The sequence below is a fragment of the Sceloporus occidentalis genome, unplaced genomic scaffold (assembly GCF_023333645.1).
Source record: "Sceloporus occidentalis isolate IW3139 unplaced genomic scaffold, rSceOcc1.0.p SCAF_1, whole genome shotgun sequence".
Lineage (NCBI taxonomy): Eukaryota > Metazoa > Chordata > Lepidosauria > Squamata > Phrynosomatidae > Sceloporus > Sceloporus occidentalis.
Genome location: NW_028316981.1, coordinates 115,177,579 through 115,193,613, shown reverse-complemented (window position 1 = coordinate 115,193,613; position 16,035 = coordinate 115,177,579). Strand labels below are relative to the sequence as shown.

The 16,035-nt window shown below is 38.3% G+C and overlaps 1 protein-coding gene across 1 annotated transcript in view; it reads left to right on the top strand.

Moving 5' to 3' along the window:
* The window catches only part of GABRA6 (gamma-aminobutyric acid type A receptor subunit alpha6), a 43,394-nt gene extending 27,840 nt beyond the window's left edge, over positions 1 to 15,554 (top strand). The window contains exons 9-11 of the mRNA XM_089532109.1: positions 3,584 to 3,847; positions 11,006 to 11,071; positions 14,263 to 15,554. Of these exons, the coding sequence (XP_089388235.1) occupies positions 3,584 to 3,847; positions 11,006 to 11,056 (315 nt within the window). The 3' untranslated portion in view covers positions 11,057 to 11,071; positions 14,263 to 15,554. The remainder of the gene's footprint in view (positions 1 to 3,583; positions 3,848 to 11,005; positions 11,072 to 14,262) is intronic.
* The last annotated feature ends 481 nt before the right edge of the window (positions 15,555 to 16,035 follow it).

The following is a 16,035-nucleotide window of genomic DNA, read 5'->3' as shown; positions in this document are numbered from 1 at the left end:
GATCCTAACAATAGAATGGTTAAAGTATTAAAGGCAGGCCATGGCATTTTCATTCCTTTTGAAAAGTAAGACACCCCAGCAAAATCTGATAATGACTGTGAGCAAAAGCCGTGGCTCAAAGACTGTCTGTTTATAGAGGAGGATTATTATGATGATTAGTGCAAGTGGACATGGATAACCCTCTTTCTGCTTCTGTGACACATCTGTGGCTGATCTCCCTTTTAAATCTGTCTTCAGCTTGCTATGTGAGAGGAAAATTAGAAAATCAGACATCTGTGTTCCTGATAGGCAGAGTCCCATCATCTGTATGTAGGGCCTTTCAAACCATCTGCAGAGTATTTCCCTGTCAGTTATTTGGGTTAATGTGAGTGTCGGTAAGATGAGGAATCAAGAAACAGACATTTTAGAATGGAGAGAGAGGCGGGGATGGGGAGCAGATGAGTTAGTCAGGCCTATGGAAATGTAGGTCATCAGATCTTCATTTTATTACAAAAAATACCAAATTTGAGAGAAAATTTTATACAAAAACCCTGCTGAGAGGTATCTTGGCTATGTACCTAAATAATAGTGCTTTTTGACTAACTGTGAAAGAGGTGCTGCCAGTTGCTGTGAAAAAAGGAACACTTTCCAAACTGTTGTGTGTGTATTTTAGTTGGTTGCTAGAGTTTCATAAACCTCCACTTTTTCTTGTGATTTATAATTGTGGTCTGTGGGAAAACTCTTGCGACATTTAGAACTGTTCAGCGCAGAGAGAACATGTACTGGGAAGGGCTAGTCTCAACAGTCAGAAGTTCCGTTCATATTTTCAAAACTGTGATGGATGGGTGTGCATATGCGTTTGTTTGTGTGTGTGTTTGTGTGTGTGTGTGAGAGAGAGAGAGCGCGCACGAGAGAGAGAGCATGGGCTGTGCAGATGCTAAACAAAGGCCTGTAGGTCAGAATCCAGGGACCAATAAAGTCCAGTAAAATGGAAGCTCTGGATTGAAGATTCTCAGGTCAGGGATTCGGGTAAGCAGCCTATTCTGCATTGGGTAACCCTAGATCCATTTCTGCAATTGACAGCTCAAATGAAGTCCATAGCTCAGAGTGTAGAGGCAAGCTTTGATTAGTCATCCAGTTATGGCTTTTCCTAGACAGCAATACCCTAGCCAAAATAACCCCATTCACTAGTATCTTCCCAATTAGACTACTGTAATGCACTGTATGCAAGACTGCCCTTGAAGTTGATTTGGGAACTGCAGTTAGTACAAATGGCAGCTAGTTTGTTGCTGGAACATAATTTAGGAACCATATCATCTTGGTCTTAAAGGAGATGTACTGGCTGCCAGTATGCTCCTGGTCTGAATTTAAGGTGTTGGCAATGTTATTCAAAGCCTTAAATGGCTTGGGATCTTGACACCCTGTGTATACTGCATGAGGACTGACATTTGCAGGAAGAATCCTCTTCTCTAGGGGTACAATGCACCATAGGAGGACTTGGGCTATTTTTTCCCTGTTCTGTGCAATGTCCTTCCCTGGTAGGCCTAATTGGCAGCAACTCTGGTATCATGCTGATAGAAAATGTAAGCGCAACTTTTTATTAAACCCTTCAGAGGTTCGCTGATTTTATCCAAATCTATACATGCATTATGGTGCATGGAGTATATAAAAATTGGATGCTTTAATCTTACTGAGAATCTGAATTAATATTCAGATGTTAATGAATGAGACTACAGATTAATCTATTTCTCCATTCTGACTAAAAGTAACAGACTTTTAATGCCTTAAAAATGAAGGCATTTACTATGGAACAAATGTTCATGGTGTAGAGTCCATTTAATTGAATGATCATTTCTGTCAATGGAAAGCAATTAGAGCCATCACTTACATGGTTTTGATCTGGTATCATAATTTGAAGCCTGACACCATTATTAACCAAAACAAAACAAAACAAAATGGCTGTCTCCTGGATAACTCCAAAATGTGGAATCTAGGCATTTGAAACCTGATAATGAAAATTAGGAGTTCCTGGGAGATTGTAAATTATTTTGATGTTAAAATGGGTTAATTAAGTAAATTTAATTCTTTTGGTAGCTTTCAGTACCATCTTCACTCACTAGGTGGCAAACTTCTTTAACCATCAGAGAAGTAGCTGAAACTAGTATCAGAATATTAATTCCTCAACAACAGCAGCAGCAGCAACAACAACAACAACAATAGCTTCTTACCTGCCTCTCCCCAAGGCTCAAGATGGGGTATAAAACATGGATTAAAATACATAAAACCACTTAAACACATTTACTTAAAACACATAAATACAGGGCACACTAAAACCATCCAGCATAAAATTAAAATATCCCTATTTAAAATTCATAGTTAAAAATCAACTGGATAGGCCTGCTGGAAGAAGCAAGTTCCACTGTCTAATAGGTTGTTCATTCAGATTGACCTTCAGATGTCTTCCATCTTAGAGAGGAGAGAGGTGAGGGGGAAAAAAAGAGAGATACTTTCCTATCTTTATTTACTTTTCACTGAGTGGTGCAGGTAACAGTCCTCTGTGTAAACTCTGGGTTTTCAGTCTGGCGAAGGACCATAAATGGATGTAACTCATTGTAGTCACAGCTTTGCCACAGAGGATCCCTGTCAATATGGAAATGCTGGAGGGAGGAGCAGCCAATTGTATGTATTCCCATCTGCCATCTTTCTGTGTGTTCTGTTTCAAAAGGCCTGAAGAGGGCTAAATTCTTACTTGCAATTCTGGCCATATTTGTTCTACTCACACATCTTTTTTCTTTATTCACCACTTCCATTTATTAATTCATAATCATGCAGCCACTGGGAAATACACATCAAAAATACTTCTTATATGTTTATGTGTAAATGTATTGTTACACTGGCAGGCTAGCTGCTATTTCTAGATGTGAGTAAAGTCAAAGTCATAAACAGGGTGATTGCCTACATGAACTACAGGTTGAAACTGAGAAGAGCAAAGCATTCTTCAGATGCAAAAGGGTGAGATTTCTAGTAGATAATAGGAGAGGGAAAGAGATGGAAGCAATTTCACATCGTTCCATTTTTAAGTCTTTGAAATATCCAAGGTTAGTATTTGTCCTGGAAAATTATAGTTTATTAGAGGAAAATGAAGAACGCTAAGGAAGACAAAATTGAAGATATTATCTATTTGCCGTGTGACACTGCTTCATTTTTGTCTACTGGCTCACTTTGTTTTTCAATCTGACTTTTAAAGAAAAATATATATATATGTGCTTTTCCTTCTTAAATAAATTGTGAGTTCTCATATCAGTTCATGTCAAGGCATTCCACCAAATACAACTGTAAAAAAAAAAAAAAACCAAAAAAAAAACAACCCAATGAAGATCAGAATGACATAATGCATGCATACATACATTTGATGAGAGTGAATGAGTCATTCTGGGCTTGTTTGTTTCATGTACATTTTAGACTGTGCTGCAGATGATAAGTGAGAAAAATTATAAGAAAGTGGAAGGACAGGAAAATGAAAATATTCTGACACAACAGGGAATAAAATCTCAGAACCACATTTCCAGGAAATTGTGCAGTAATATTATGTTCTTCTTCGCAGCACTCTGATTCCAACTGCAATCTGAAGAAGCGAATGAACTCAATGACATCTCAAACAGATCAGTCCCCTGAAACAAGTATATTATCCAATAGTGCATCTCAAGGTCAACCAGCATCTATTCCTTCACCACCACTGCCATCTTCAGTGCCACCAATTGGAGGCACAAGTAAAATAGATCAGTACTCCAGGATCCTCTTTCCAGTGGCGTTTGCAGGATTCAACCTAGTATACTGGGTGGTTTACCTTTCGAAAGACACTATGGAAGTGAGTAACAATATTCCGTGGCAAGATGACATCTGAGGGTGCTTCCAGATGGACAGCTCTTAGCACTGCCAGTCAGAATGTCTTGTCCAATTATTTTATCTTTCTGTGGGAAGAAAGCAGATTGAAGAGTTGATGGGAGGATACAGGAGGGTTACAAACGAAAGATGCCATAATTGGGATTTGTCTGGCAGCACCCTACATTTGTTTAATCTGGTATATAATTTGCTGATAGAGAAATTGTTGAGAAACCTTTTTAATGAAAATATACAGTTGGTGTCAACAAGCAAACTTACAGTATGAGATTTACTGGTTTGGGGGGGGGGGAGAGTGAAGGAAACCATGTATGAAAAGTCATGTGTGCATGATCTGCCTCCTGCATTGAAGTGATTTGACAAATGGGTTCATGCAAGAGCAGGGGGCTGAATGGGGAGAATAGTGCAAGAAAACTTGCTTGCATGATTTTACATAGGTTTACCCCAATTTGGGTCAAATATTGTCATTTCAGCAGACTGCCATGGCTCACCCACTGATTATCCAGGGACACTGTTCATTGTGCACAGCTTTCTCCAGTGTGGAGTGAAGGGATGGGATGGGAAACTCCTCTTCCCTTTTTAAATGTGAACTTACTTTATGATTCAAGCCAGCATGTTTAGGATCAGGATGCAGAGAAGTTATGGGGAAATATACCACCACCTACAGTATGTAGATTGCTGACTGCGAGACTGAATGAATGTTAACTGTCATGAACTCTTGTGTGAACTTCTATCACTATGATATGCTGATGGGAGCTGTCTTATTGATACCAAGATTGACTTTTGGTTCACTAGCTGTGTCCTGTGAACTCTGATCCTCTGACTCTCTGGGATTTCAAAGAGGAGTCTTTCCTAGCCCTGGGTAGAAATCTTGGTTGTTCCCTGGGTTTCCCATCAAAATATTAACCTTGCTTAGCTTTGAAAATCAGAAACAAGCAGGTATGTTTTGGTTGGTATGGTGTTGTATGGCATAATCCTGAACCCATATTTGACAATATTATCATTCCAGAGCATTCCAGATATATTTGTAAGCATCTCCTTCTTTGTACTAGTCTTGGCTTTACTGTATCTCAAATCATGTGAAACAGAAAAACCTGGCAATGAAAAATTGTTCTTACATAGGTGGCTGAAATGGGATATAAATTTTAAATCTGGAAATCACCTTTCAGTGGGCAGCATCCAATGGGGACCATTTGCTGACAGAACGAATTGGGAGGGGGAATTGCAATGCACCCAGTCCTACAAACAAGAAAAACCTGACTCTTCAGGCTGAGAAACTCTCCTGAACCCATTTTCAGATGACACTGAGGGCTGCAGCATGGAGGGGAGGAAGAAACATTCCATCATGCTGGCATGGTAGCATTGGTAAAATATTGGATTTAGTAAAGGTATTTATATTAAATCCCTATAAGAGGCTTCTGTGGGGCCTGTCACCAAATAGGAAGGCCGACTTCTGAAAAATGGGATACTTCCTAATGGTATGGTGGTAGCTTGGTTCTTCAGATACAGTAGCAGAATTGTATTTGGGGTTTGCTAGATTGCTGCATTACTGAGAATTCCATTTACATTTTACCTGTGGTATAATTTATCTGGGCATAGGTACAGGTTCAAAATATGTTGTCTGCTGTGAAATACTACATAGGTTATATCTGTACTGCAGAAAAAATGCAGCTTGGCACCATTTTAATTGAATCATAGAATCATAGTGTTGGAAGAGAGCTCAAGGGCCATCTAGTCCAACCTCCTGCCTTGCAGAAACTCAATTGCTATAGCTCAATGCTGTTGAATTCTGGGATTTGTACTTTTGTTAAATATTTAGTCTTCTCTGTCAGAAACCTCTGATGCCACAACAAACTACAAAGCCCAGGATTCCATAGCATTGAGCCATGGCAGTTAAAGCGGTGCCAAATTGCATTATTTGTGCAGTGCAGATTCAGCCATTGTCATATTTGAACACAGTAATTTCTGGCAGTGTTGGTCATGTGATGAATCCTGGGGAATGTGGGTCTGTTACTAAAAAGCTGACAGATGTTTAATTGGAGAAGCATGCATAGTGATATTTATAAATTGCAAAATCAAAGTATTAAAATCATTGTTGTGAGAGAACGGACATCCTCTTCCACATAAGATCAATTTGTAATTAATTTAGATGGAATATATCAGTGTGTGGCCTCACTATCATGCGTACATAAAACTGGACCAATGCCACATATTTCATATTTTATCTAACACAAACACACTCTTCTGATAATCACAGTGGGATTTACCACTTTGCAAATTAGCACAGACAGACACAAGGCAGACAGAGATGGATGGAGAAAGGAAATCCCCCTCCTTTCCTTTCTTTTAAAGAAATTGCATCTGTGAATACAGAGTTAAGGACAAAAGAACATTAATTCTGGTAACAAAACAAACGGATTCTCCTTCAAGTAGATTTTCTACCATAAATTGTTTACTGGATGTGTGTATTACATTGAGAGAGATAAGCAATTAACAAACAGAACATTATATAGCAAAAGCAAAGCCTTTCAACTTCTGTCTTCTTCAGTTGCCAAAGATCTTGCAGCTTTCCAGATTTTGTTGGACTGCAACCTCTAGCATCCCAAACCACCATAGCTCATGGTGAAAAAGGCTGGCAATTGAGGTCCAACAACATCTGGAGGGACACATGTTTCTCACCCTTCCAGAATGGCAAGAATGGTGAGTCTGATTGGGAACATAGGGGACTTTAACTGTCCCTCATTGTGCACTCAATTATAACTGCCCCTAAATTCAATTTGGATTAAAATAGTGACAAATAATATTCTACCTTTGTCTTTAAAATACCTTTGGGCCCTTAATCAAATAGTTTCTTATTCAGATTGGGCAACATAGAGTGAGATTATTTAACAGAATGTCTGTAGGGAACAATTAGATAGCAATTTCTACTAAAAAGTATATCTTTTAAAATCAAATTTACTTCACAAAGAGTGTGATTTAACATGTGATATTATGACTGATCCTGAACTTGATGGTTGATGCAATATAATTTAAGAATATGATTGTAAAAATTAGACAAGAATTCAACCCCCCCAAAAAAGTGGAAAGATGTCCAAAATATTGCATTAGTGTACATAAACCAATGAGGATTATACACATTTGATTGTAGGATATAAAAGGATATCTTTAATTTGCCCATTAAAATTAGTAGGATTTAAATGTGCTTAACTTTGGAGGAATCATGTCTTCTGACTGTCTCCACCTCCTGTAAGTTTATTTATTTTATTCATTCAAATTGTTGTTGTTGTTGTTGTTGTGTGCCTTCAAGCCATTTTTTACTTATGGCCACCCTATCACAAGGTTGTTGGCAAATGTCTTCAGAGAGGGTTTGCCATTGCCATCCTCTGGGGTTGAGGGAGTGAGACTTGCCCAAGAGTTCCCATGACTAAATGGGAATTTGAACCCCGGTCTCCAGAGTCCTAGTCAAACACTCAAACCACTACACCAAGCTGGCTCTCAAAATATTTATGCCCCATCCTATATCCAAGATTCTTGATGAACAGCCAACTTTTAACTTGGAACCTAAATGAAATGAGTGTTTGTGTGAACTGAACCTCGAAGAGAGGGTATTACACAGTTGAGGTGCCACAGCTGAGAAGGCCCTCTACTGTCCCAACACAGTGTATCAACCTCGTCGGTGGGAAACAGAGGAGGACCTCTCAGCAGATCTTAATCCTCAGGCAAGCATAAACTTGACATCTGCATCCTGGCGTAACTTAAATCATCCATGTCTCAGTTGAATAATGCAGCTTACCATCAGCTGTTATTGTGTGCCTTCAAGTAGTTTCCAACCTATGATGACCCTAAGGTGACCCCATCATAAGGTTTTCTTGGCAGGATCTGTTCAGAGGAGGTTTGCCATGGCCTTTCTCTGAGGTTGAAAGAGTATGACTTGCCCAAGATCATTCAGTGGGTTTCATGGCTGAGTGGGTAATTGTACCCTGGTCTCCGGAGTCATAGTCCAACATTCAAACCACCACCACTAATTATTATTATTATTATTATTATTATTATTATTATTATTACCTGCCTTTCCACACAGATTGAGGTGGGGAACAACAACAATTAACAGAAAACAATATCAATTAGAAAGACATAAGTTAAAACACACATCAGTTTAAAAGTACAAACAAGATGTACACATATTAAAACAGTCCATATTTAAAATTCATCATTTAAAAATCACAATTTAAAAATAATCTGATTAAGCCTGCTGGAAGAAACTGGTCATTAATGCTGTTTTAAATGTGGACAGCATATTTGGCTGTTGAATCTCTTCCAGCAGGTCATTCCACAGTCTAGGAATGTGGATTGTTTGTGATATACACTACACAATACTGGCTCTCTTTAATAGGCATACATTATCCTTATTCATATTGACAACATGAAAGCTGTGTGTACTACTACTAATAATAATATTTATTTGTATCCTGCCTCTCCCTGTATTGGATACTAGTACAGCATTCTAAGCATATGTGATCTCCTCCGATGTTGGAAATTATGCAAGATTAAACTTGATTAGTAATCAAATGTGAGATCACCAGGAATTGAAGGATCTCCAGGTAGGGCTTCTTGGAGAATCCTACTTGAATTCCCAGAGACCAACCAGTTGACAGTACTGGGCTAGGTGGATCTAAGGCTTGACTTAGCATAAGGAAGCTTCCTATGTTGCTGTAAATTTTTACAAATTGGAGCATATGTGCAGCAATACCTGTTTCGGGTTAACACATGTATGCCAACACATAGGAAATGTAGTGCAGGACTGTTTCTCAGTGTCATGGTAGTCTGAGCAGTACATGGAAATAGCTGCTGTGAGGATGAACACTATCCATACTAAATATCATAACATTTTTGTATGATGATGATGTGCACTTCTGAAGGTGTCCTCTCTGTGGGCCCTAATTTGTTCAAAGACAGCATTGGAGGAAATAGCAGTAAACATTGTGTCACTTCTAATGGTGCAGTGAATTCTCCCAATTGGCTTGGGGACTGGGGGTAAGGAAACTGAACGGTTCCCCTAAACATGAGAGAATAGTTCAGTTCATGGTAGGGCAATCCTGACCATGTCTGATCCATTTGTGCCACCTCTGTCTGTCTGTCTGTCGCTCCTCTCTCTCTCTTTCACACACACAAACACACAGTGAGCCTTCAATCTTATTTTTCTTTTCTTTTTTTACTCTGCTTTGCTTGCTGTTTGGCAGTGGGCACCTGCTCTCTCACCCATTAGGAACACTGAGAGACACACAATTTCACAAGCACTTATGGGGGCTGTGGAGCAATTGTCAGACTTGCCATAATGGGGACTTTAGTATGTTAGGTAGGGGAGAGTGAGTGCAACTATGTATAAGTGCATTATTCATTCAGCCTTTAAATTCCCCATTTAATAAGGTATCAATGTATTATGAATATAACTTAATGAGTGAGAACTCACTGCCTTTAAGTAAGTAAATGTGAACTTTAAAAAGTAACCAAAAGTTTGTTTGTTTATTATTTAGACTCTAATTATTTATATTTGCTGTTCAGCCACAAAGGCTCCCAGAGTGGTTCACAGACTGCTACATAATTTAATTGTTCCCTGTCCTCAGGTTTACAAAATATTGTGCTTTTTGTGGCATATCTGTAACTTTTGGTTACTTTTACAACTTTATATGTACAGAAGTTACTTTTAGTTTGTGTAAAAATAACTAAATGGTAGAGTTACATTGCAAAAGGCATACAGTTATCCCTCATGAAGTTATAGTTGCGGCACAGTAATCTTATGGTGGAGAGGAATTATTACGAGTAACTATATATATATAACTATATATTTATAACTGTGCTCTGTGCTAGAGCCAAACATCTGATGTTTCTGAATAGTTCATAAAAATAGGGGAGGCACACTTCCACATGGAGTATCATTTTTCTAAGGCACTGTGGTACTGGCAATAGCCCAAGAAGTGATGGCATTATATCTGCCTGGGCCCATGTTTCCATCAAATCCAGTTGAATTGGCAAGATATGAAGCACAAACAAGAGGCTAGAGAAAACTGTAGACAGGTCAGCTGCTGAAGTGTGTAATTTAAGTTTAACAACTGTAGGCTGGAAACACTGTGATTACAGTAAAATGGAATCAATTTAGGCACGCAATTACTTTTGTGGTTTGACAAAAACTGGTGGTGGTGAGGATGTCTCTTCTCAAATCAAAGGATCCTAGAGGTTCTTTTGGAAATACAGCTTCTTTATCTTAATTATGAAGATTTCAGTTTAAAAGGGAGATCATACTCAAGGCCAGAGTGTTTGAAATGCTTATTTTGTAAACAGTTATAGTAATATTATTATCTAGTATGTTAATAATGAAATTGGTAACACATTATGTATAACCCACTGTTATAAGTAACCCATTGCTTATAATACTCATTACACTTTTAGACTTCTTGATAATGGAAGACCATTCACACTTACTTTATTGGTTTTTTTGTGCTTTTATGATTGTCTGAGGGCATTTTCCAATTGAGCAGTATATAAATTAAATGAATAAATAATAAACCAATTAGAAATTACACTCAGCGTGGCCTCTTTAAGGGGATTTGAAGAATTGTGCTTTATCACAACTGTAAGAGTAAGTATAATGGGGATTTCTTGATTATGATTTTGTCACTTGCAGCTTCATATAATATATCCTCTGATTTTCTGAATGCTTTCAATTTTTATTGAAAATGGAATATATTAGTATTATTGCTTTGGTTACGAAAAAGAGAAAAGTTATTAATAAAAACTGTTTTATTATTTTGAAAGTTAACATTGCATCACTTCTAATGTGAATTACTTTTAATTAATCAGCACGAGAGACTATGAATCCTTATCAACGTGCATTTCTGTTGCTGAAGAAGGGGAATGTCTATAAAAGAAACAGTCACAGAAAGAGAGAAAGTCTGCCGTGCACACTTACTATTGGGCCTTATGGAGTCAAGCCAGCTATGATTTCCCCATACAATATCTTGCTGATTTAGACTTTCTGAGACAAATGAAAATCAATAGTAGCTGTGTTGCTGATTGACTGCCCTTTAGGGAGTACTTTACTAAATTTTCTTTTGAATTTTCTTTCCAGTTTTTTGAACCTACGGCAATGCATCTTCGAAATGACCATCAAGCCAACTGATGAGTACCAACTCAGGTTTGACACAGAACTGAAAGACTTGCTGAATTAAGTGGCAAGGTCAAAGGACAATTATGAAACTCTAGTCACACTGAATGTAAAATGCTTCAGTGTTTTGAAGATGCTACCTGAGGACATAAGGTTTGGCAGTGAAAGACACAATGTATGCATCTATGGAAAGTGACTGTAAGAACAAGTTCTTCTGTTGATTCACCTCTTGTTCTGGCCACTTCACTAAATAGCTCAGGGCTAAGGCTTCAGGATAATTGTTCAGGGTTTTTTTTAAATGGTAGAAATGTTCTCTACAAAATAATTTCCCTTAGCAAATTGCACAGTTTTGTAGCACAAGTATTACGCACCAGCATCAGGATTAAAGCCTGCTACTTATACACTTTACATTACCAGGACACCTGCATTTAAGTGATATGCAACTTGATTTTATGAATTCTTACTCAGAGGCAAATCTAGTGAATTCATTGGGGCTTACTCCTTGGTTATTCTGTATGGGACTGCAGCCTTGGTCTCATTAATCTAGGTAGGACAAAGGCAACTTTTTGTAGAGTGAGCGTTGTATGGAAATATTCTAGGGACTAGTGCACTTTGTAATGAAGCCTTTATCCAGTAAAACAGACTCTTCATAACCCCTTAACATCTTTCACCCACCCAAACTTACTCACAATTAAGGTGGGAAAAGTGTGGCCTTGCCCTAGCTTTATTTCATGCATAACTAGGAAGCTACTCCACACTGGTTACTAACAGTATATTCTTGTGCATACATACTACAAAATAAGTTCCAGTATATTTAGCAGGGCTTTTACTACCTGCTAAGTAGGTATAGAACTGTGTCCTGAACAGAGAAATGAGGAGTATCAGTTTAAGACATTAGATCTGGATGATGGTCATGTGTTTAGAACTCCAATAATTGAATACTGTAATACTATTCTAAAGGAGGAGTCGGCGATATTCAGGCATCATTGTGTTTAAACTTCAGTCCTCTCGAGCCACCTCCAAATGATTTTAATGGGATCTTCTTGTTACTGCTAAAACATGTTTTTTTTTGGGGGGGGGGGTGCCATGCTTTATAGCAGTGCCTCACAAGCTGTCTGATGTGGAGGACGGGCAGTCCCCCCCCCCCCAATGTGCCTGGCTACCATTCTTTTCTTTTTTTTAACTTTCTTGAAAACATTTCAGGGGCCCACAACCAATGGCTCAGAGACCATGAGTATCACTGTTTTGGAGATGGGCTAATCTAGAATGGTCCTCCTCTAAAGAGTAGTGATATCTGCCTCTTAGAGGAGTAGAGATGTAGTAGCCCTATTACTTAGGGGATGTGGTGGCTCTGCAGTTAAGACACTGACTCTGACTACTGCAAGATCTGCAGGTTGGCAGTTCAAGGCCCAAGTACCACTTGCTGGAGTGAGCTCCCATCACTATTCCCAGCTTCTGCCAACCAAGCCATTTGAAAGCATATAAATTTGCAAGTAGATAAATAGATACCACTTTGGTGGGAAAGTAACTGCATTCCATGCAATCATGCTGGCAACATAATCACACAGTCATCTTTGATAACGCTGGCTCCCTTGGTTTAGAAACGGAGATGAGCACTACACCCTACAGTTGGACACAACCTGACAACATGTCAAAGTGAAAACCCTTATCTTCACTCCCCTTAGAGGTGTCATTCCCTTGGTTTATGAGGGGGCAAGAAGCCCTAACAAATTTGGACAGGGGGGTGGGGTAGATCTTTTCTGTTGTTGCTTTGAGGACCACAGAAAGAGCCTTGGGGTACCACATACCACAATGTTCTCTGTCCTGTTCTGAAGTAACTGCCTGTTGATATGCAACTTCAGGCAGAACTAGAAATTAAATAGGCAGAACCATGGTCCTGATCTTGAAATTTGTTAGGACAGCAAGAATATAGTACTAACAAATAGTACTAGCAAAGGATACCTCCTGTAGTTGCTGATTCCAGGGACAGCCTGTGCAGGGAGGTGACTCCACTCTTGACTTTGTAGTTGTTCCTGCTATAGATATTGCAGGTTGTATAGGAGGTTGTATTCTTCTCAACCTCTGTCAGGAGTCCAGCACCTGGGTAGCTTCTGAAGCAATATCATGGAGCAGTTGCAGGAGAACTAGTGTAAAACTGGGGGTAGATTCAGTGCCTTTGTGGCAGTGGATTCACTAGCTGACCCCCGGCTGATTCTATGGGCAGATTCACAAAAGCAGAAGATATAAGATATCATGCCTGCCCCCTCCCCCCCGGACAAAGTATTCTGGTCTTTCAAAAACAACACTTTGCACTGCATCAAGAAACAAATAAGCCACAGGAGATGATGGAAGAGTAGTGTGATATAATCAACAAAACATAATGCGAGAGAGCAATCTTGTCACTGCATGTTTTGCTCTGGGTAGCTTCCAAACACTCTTCAGTGCAATACCATAGAGAGGGACATTGCAGTGGACCTAGGATGGTGGCTAGTTCTGCGTTCTCCAGAAATGAGGTGGAACTAGGGTTGCCATAATTCTCTACTAAAAACTGGGACAAAATTTAGACCAAAATATAGGACAATTGTAGGATAAAATTTAGCCCAAAATGTAGGACATTTAAGGCCCTCCATTTTTCTTAAATGTCCTACATTTTGGGCTAAAGTTTATCCTACAATTCTCCTATATTTTGGTCTAAACTTTGTCCTACATTTTGTTCTGGTTTTTAGTAGAGAATTATGGCAACCCTAGGTGGAACTGGTGTACAGGCCAGAAGTGGGAAAAAATCCTGTTCACAGCAGCCATCAGATCTTCCATGTACTGAATTGGAGTTGATCTCAACTGTTATTCTTTTAAACAAACCACTTTTATAATCCATGAAGTTGATTCATTTAAAATAAACCATAGATATAATTAATCACAGTTTCTCTGGTGATATAGGAAAGCATATGGAAATGGAAGCTTCCAATCTCTTCCTTATATTTGCAGAGGAGGACTCAGTGAGGAGGGCATATCAAGGAGAGGCTACACTCATTCTTGTAATGCTAAGCTAATTTTCAGCATAGCATCTGAAATACTAAAAAGGAAAAATACAGTGCATTTCAATCTACTTCTTAAAAAAAAATCCTAGAATTGAGATATGCAAATTGCTTAAAGGAAGTTGAAAGATTAACTGTTGGCATTCTCTGATCAGTTCCTCTTTTATTTCTTATGTACCTTTATAGAATATCCTTGTGGGAAATATTGCCAACAAATTCAGCAGCTCTTTGGTTTCAGATCTCTTCTGGAGGCGTTCTGTTCAGTTCTACATTTTTATGGCACATATTTTTGCTGTACTTTTTTTAAAAAAATGAACTTAGGCTATCTGAGCATGGATGTAATGAGAGTGCACTTTGTTCCTCAACCCATTTTCCTTCTAGTGAATACTGGATTGGGAGTCTGTAGCACGAAAGGGACACACAATGTACTGAGCATTCTACTCAAAGCACTGGGTGGCTGAAGCTTCCTTGATACAATTCAGGAAACAGGAGAAGAAGAATTCCTATAACTCTTACTCCCTCTGTTCACAGCACCAGCTGCAAAGGCTTTGGGATCTCTCTTATCTCCCTTACAGGGAGATGTATTGGGTTTCAGAAAAAGAAAGTATTTCAAGCATCTCTCTGTGAGGAGGTATACATGTTGCACTAATGTACCTTACTGGGGAAGTGGGGTGGTAGTGGAATAACCCCTTATATTTTGATTTTACTCCTTTAGAAATTAATTAGTCCAGAGAAAAAAGAGTTGGATTAGTTAATGGCTATGTGCAATTACATTTTTTCTTTAAATAAATAACATATTTTACATGTACATTTGTAATTATGCAAACATAGTTTTAACATCACTTGATATAGCTTGTTACAATAAAATATAACGTTGAAAGTATTAATCTTTTGGGGCAGGGAAAAGCCCCTGCTATACGAGTTTGAATGTATTTGAACTATTTATTTCTGTATTATTTTGGTGTGATGATAACAAAGTAGAAGAATATTGAAAGATGCAGCAGTACTATAAGACTGAACAGAAAAATGGTAAATCTTATTTTGGAATGTACTTAAAATATAAAGTTAGACCTCTTCACTTTTGTGAACAAGCCTGTATTACAGCACTACAGTTGATCTGCTTTATCATGTAACAGTGATGGCCTACATCCAAAATACATTTTACACATGGCATTATTTAATGGCTCATGCACTGTTAGCCCTTTACTGATGGTCCAGTTTCTGCATGGATGCCTTGGATCTTCTCAAGTAAGGGAAAGAATTTTAAATGTTTGTTTTCATAGTAATAAAAGAAGACTTATTTTGGTTATTAAATGCTTTGTAGAAATACATCATGATTGTACAACTACGTTGTAATAACCTTGCTGTATATATCTTAATAAATCCAGTGACTTTTATGTGAATCATAACATCATAGATGGATATTCAACCTGAAGATATAAGCAAAGCAGTGAATTAAAAATAGAGATGTCCTAGGATTTTATTTTTCGTTTGTTTTTTTGGTTTTGTGATTAATTCCAATGTCTTGGAATAACCCATAGTCCAAGTACTGTACTGCTTACTTTTCTGAATTTTTTGATATATTTCTTGGTTATAAAAAAGAAAGAAACAAAGAAAGGATAGAAGGAAGGAAAGGAAAAGAAACCACAGTATAAAAATGCAAATGCATACATACATTTGTTTGTCTGAAAAATGCTAAAAATAATGCCATTTTGGTGCACTTTTTAAACAAAAATTATGTAGAAAGGAAGAAACTGTTACACAAATCTCGGGCCAAATAAAGCTCTTTGCAACAGCTTTGAAGGTAGGACATTTAGATGCCACATGCCTCCAAAGTGGGTCGAAACTGGACTGAAGCCATGCTCCAGGGCTAAAAACTAGAGCAAACAGAACCCAGGATTGTTTGGCTTAGCATAGAAGACGTGCATTTTCACCCTGCATATTAATGGCCTGATGCAA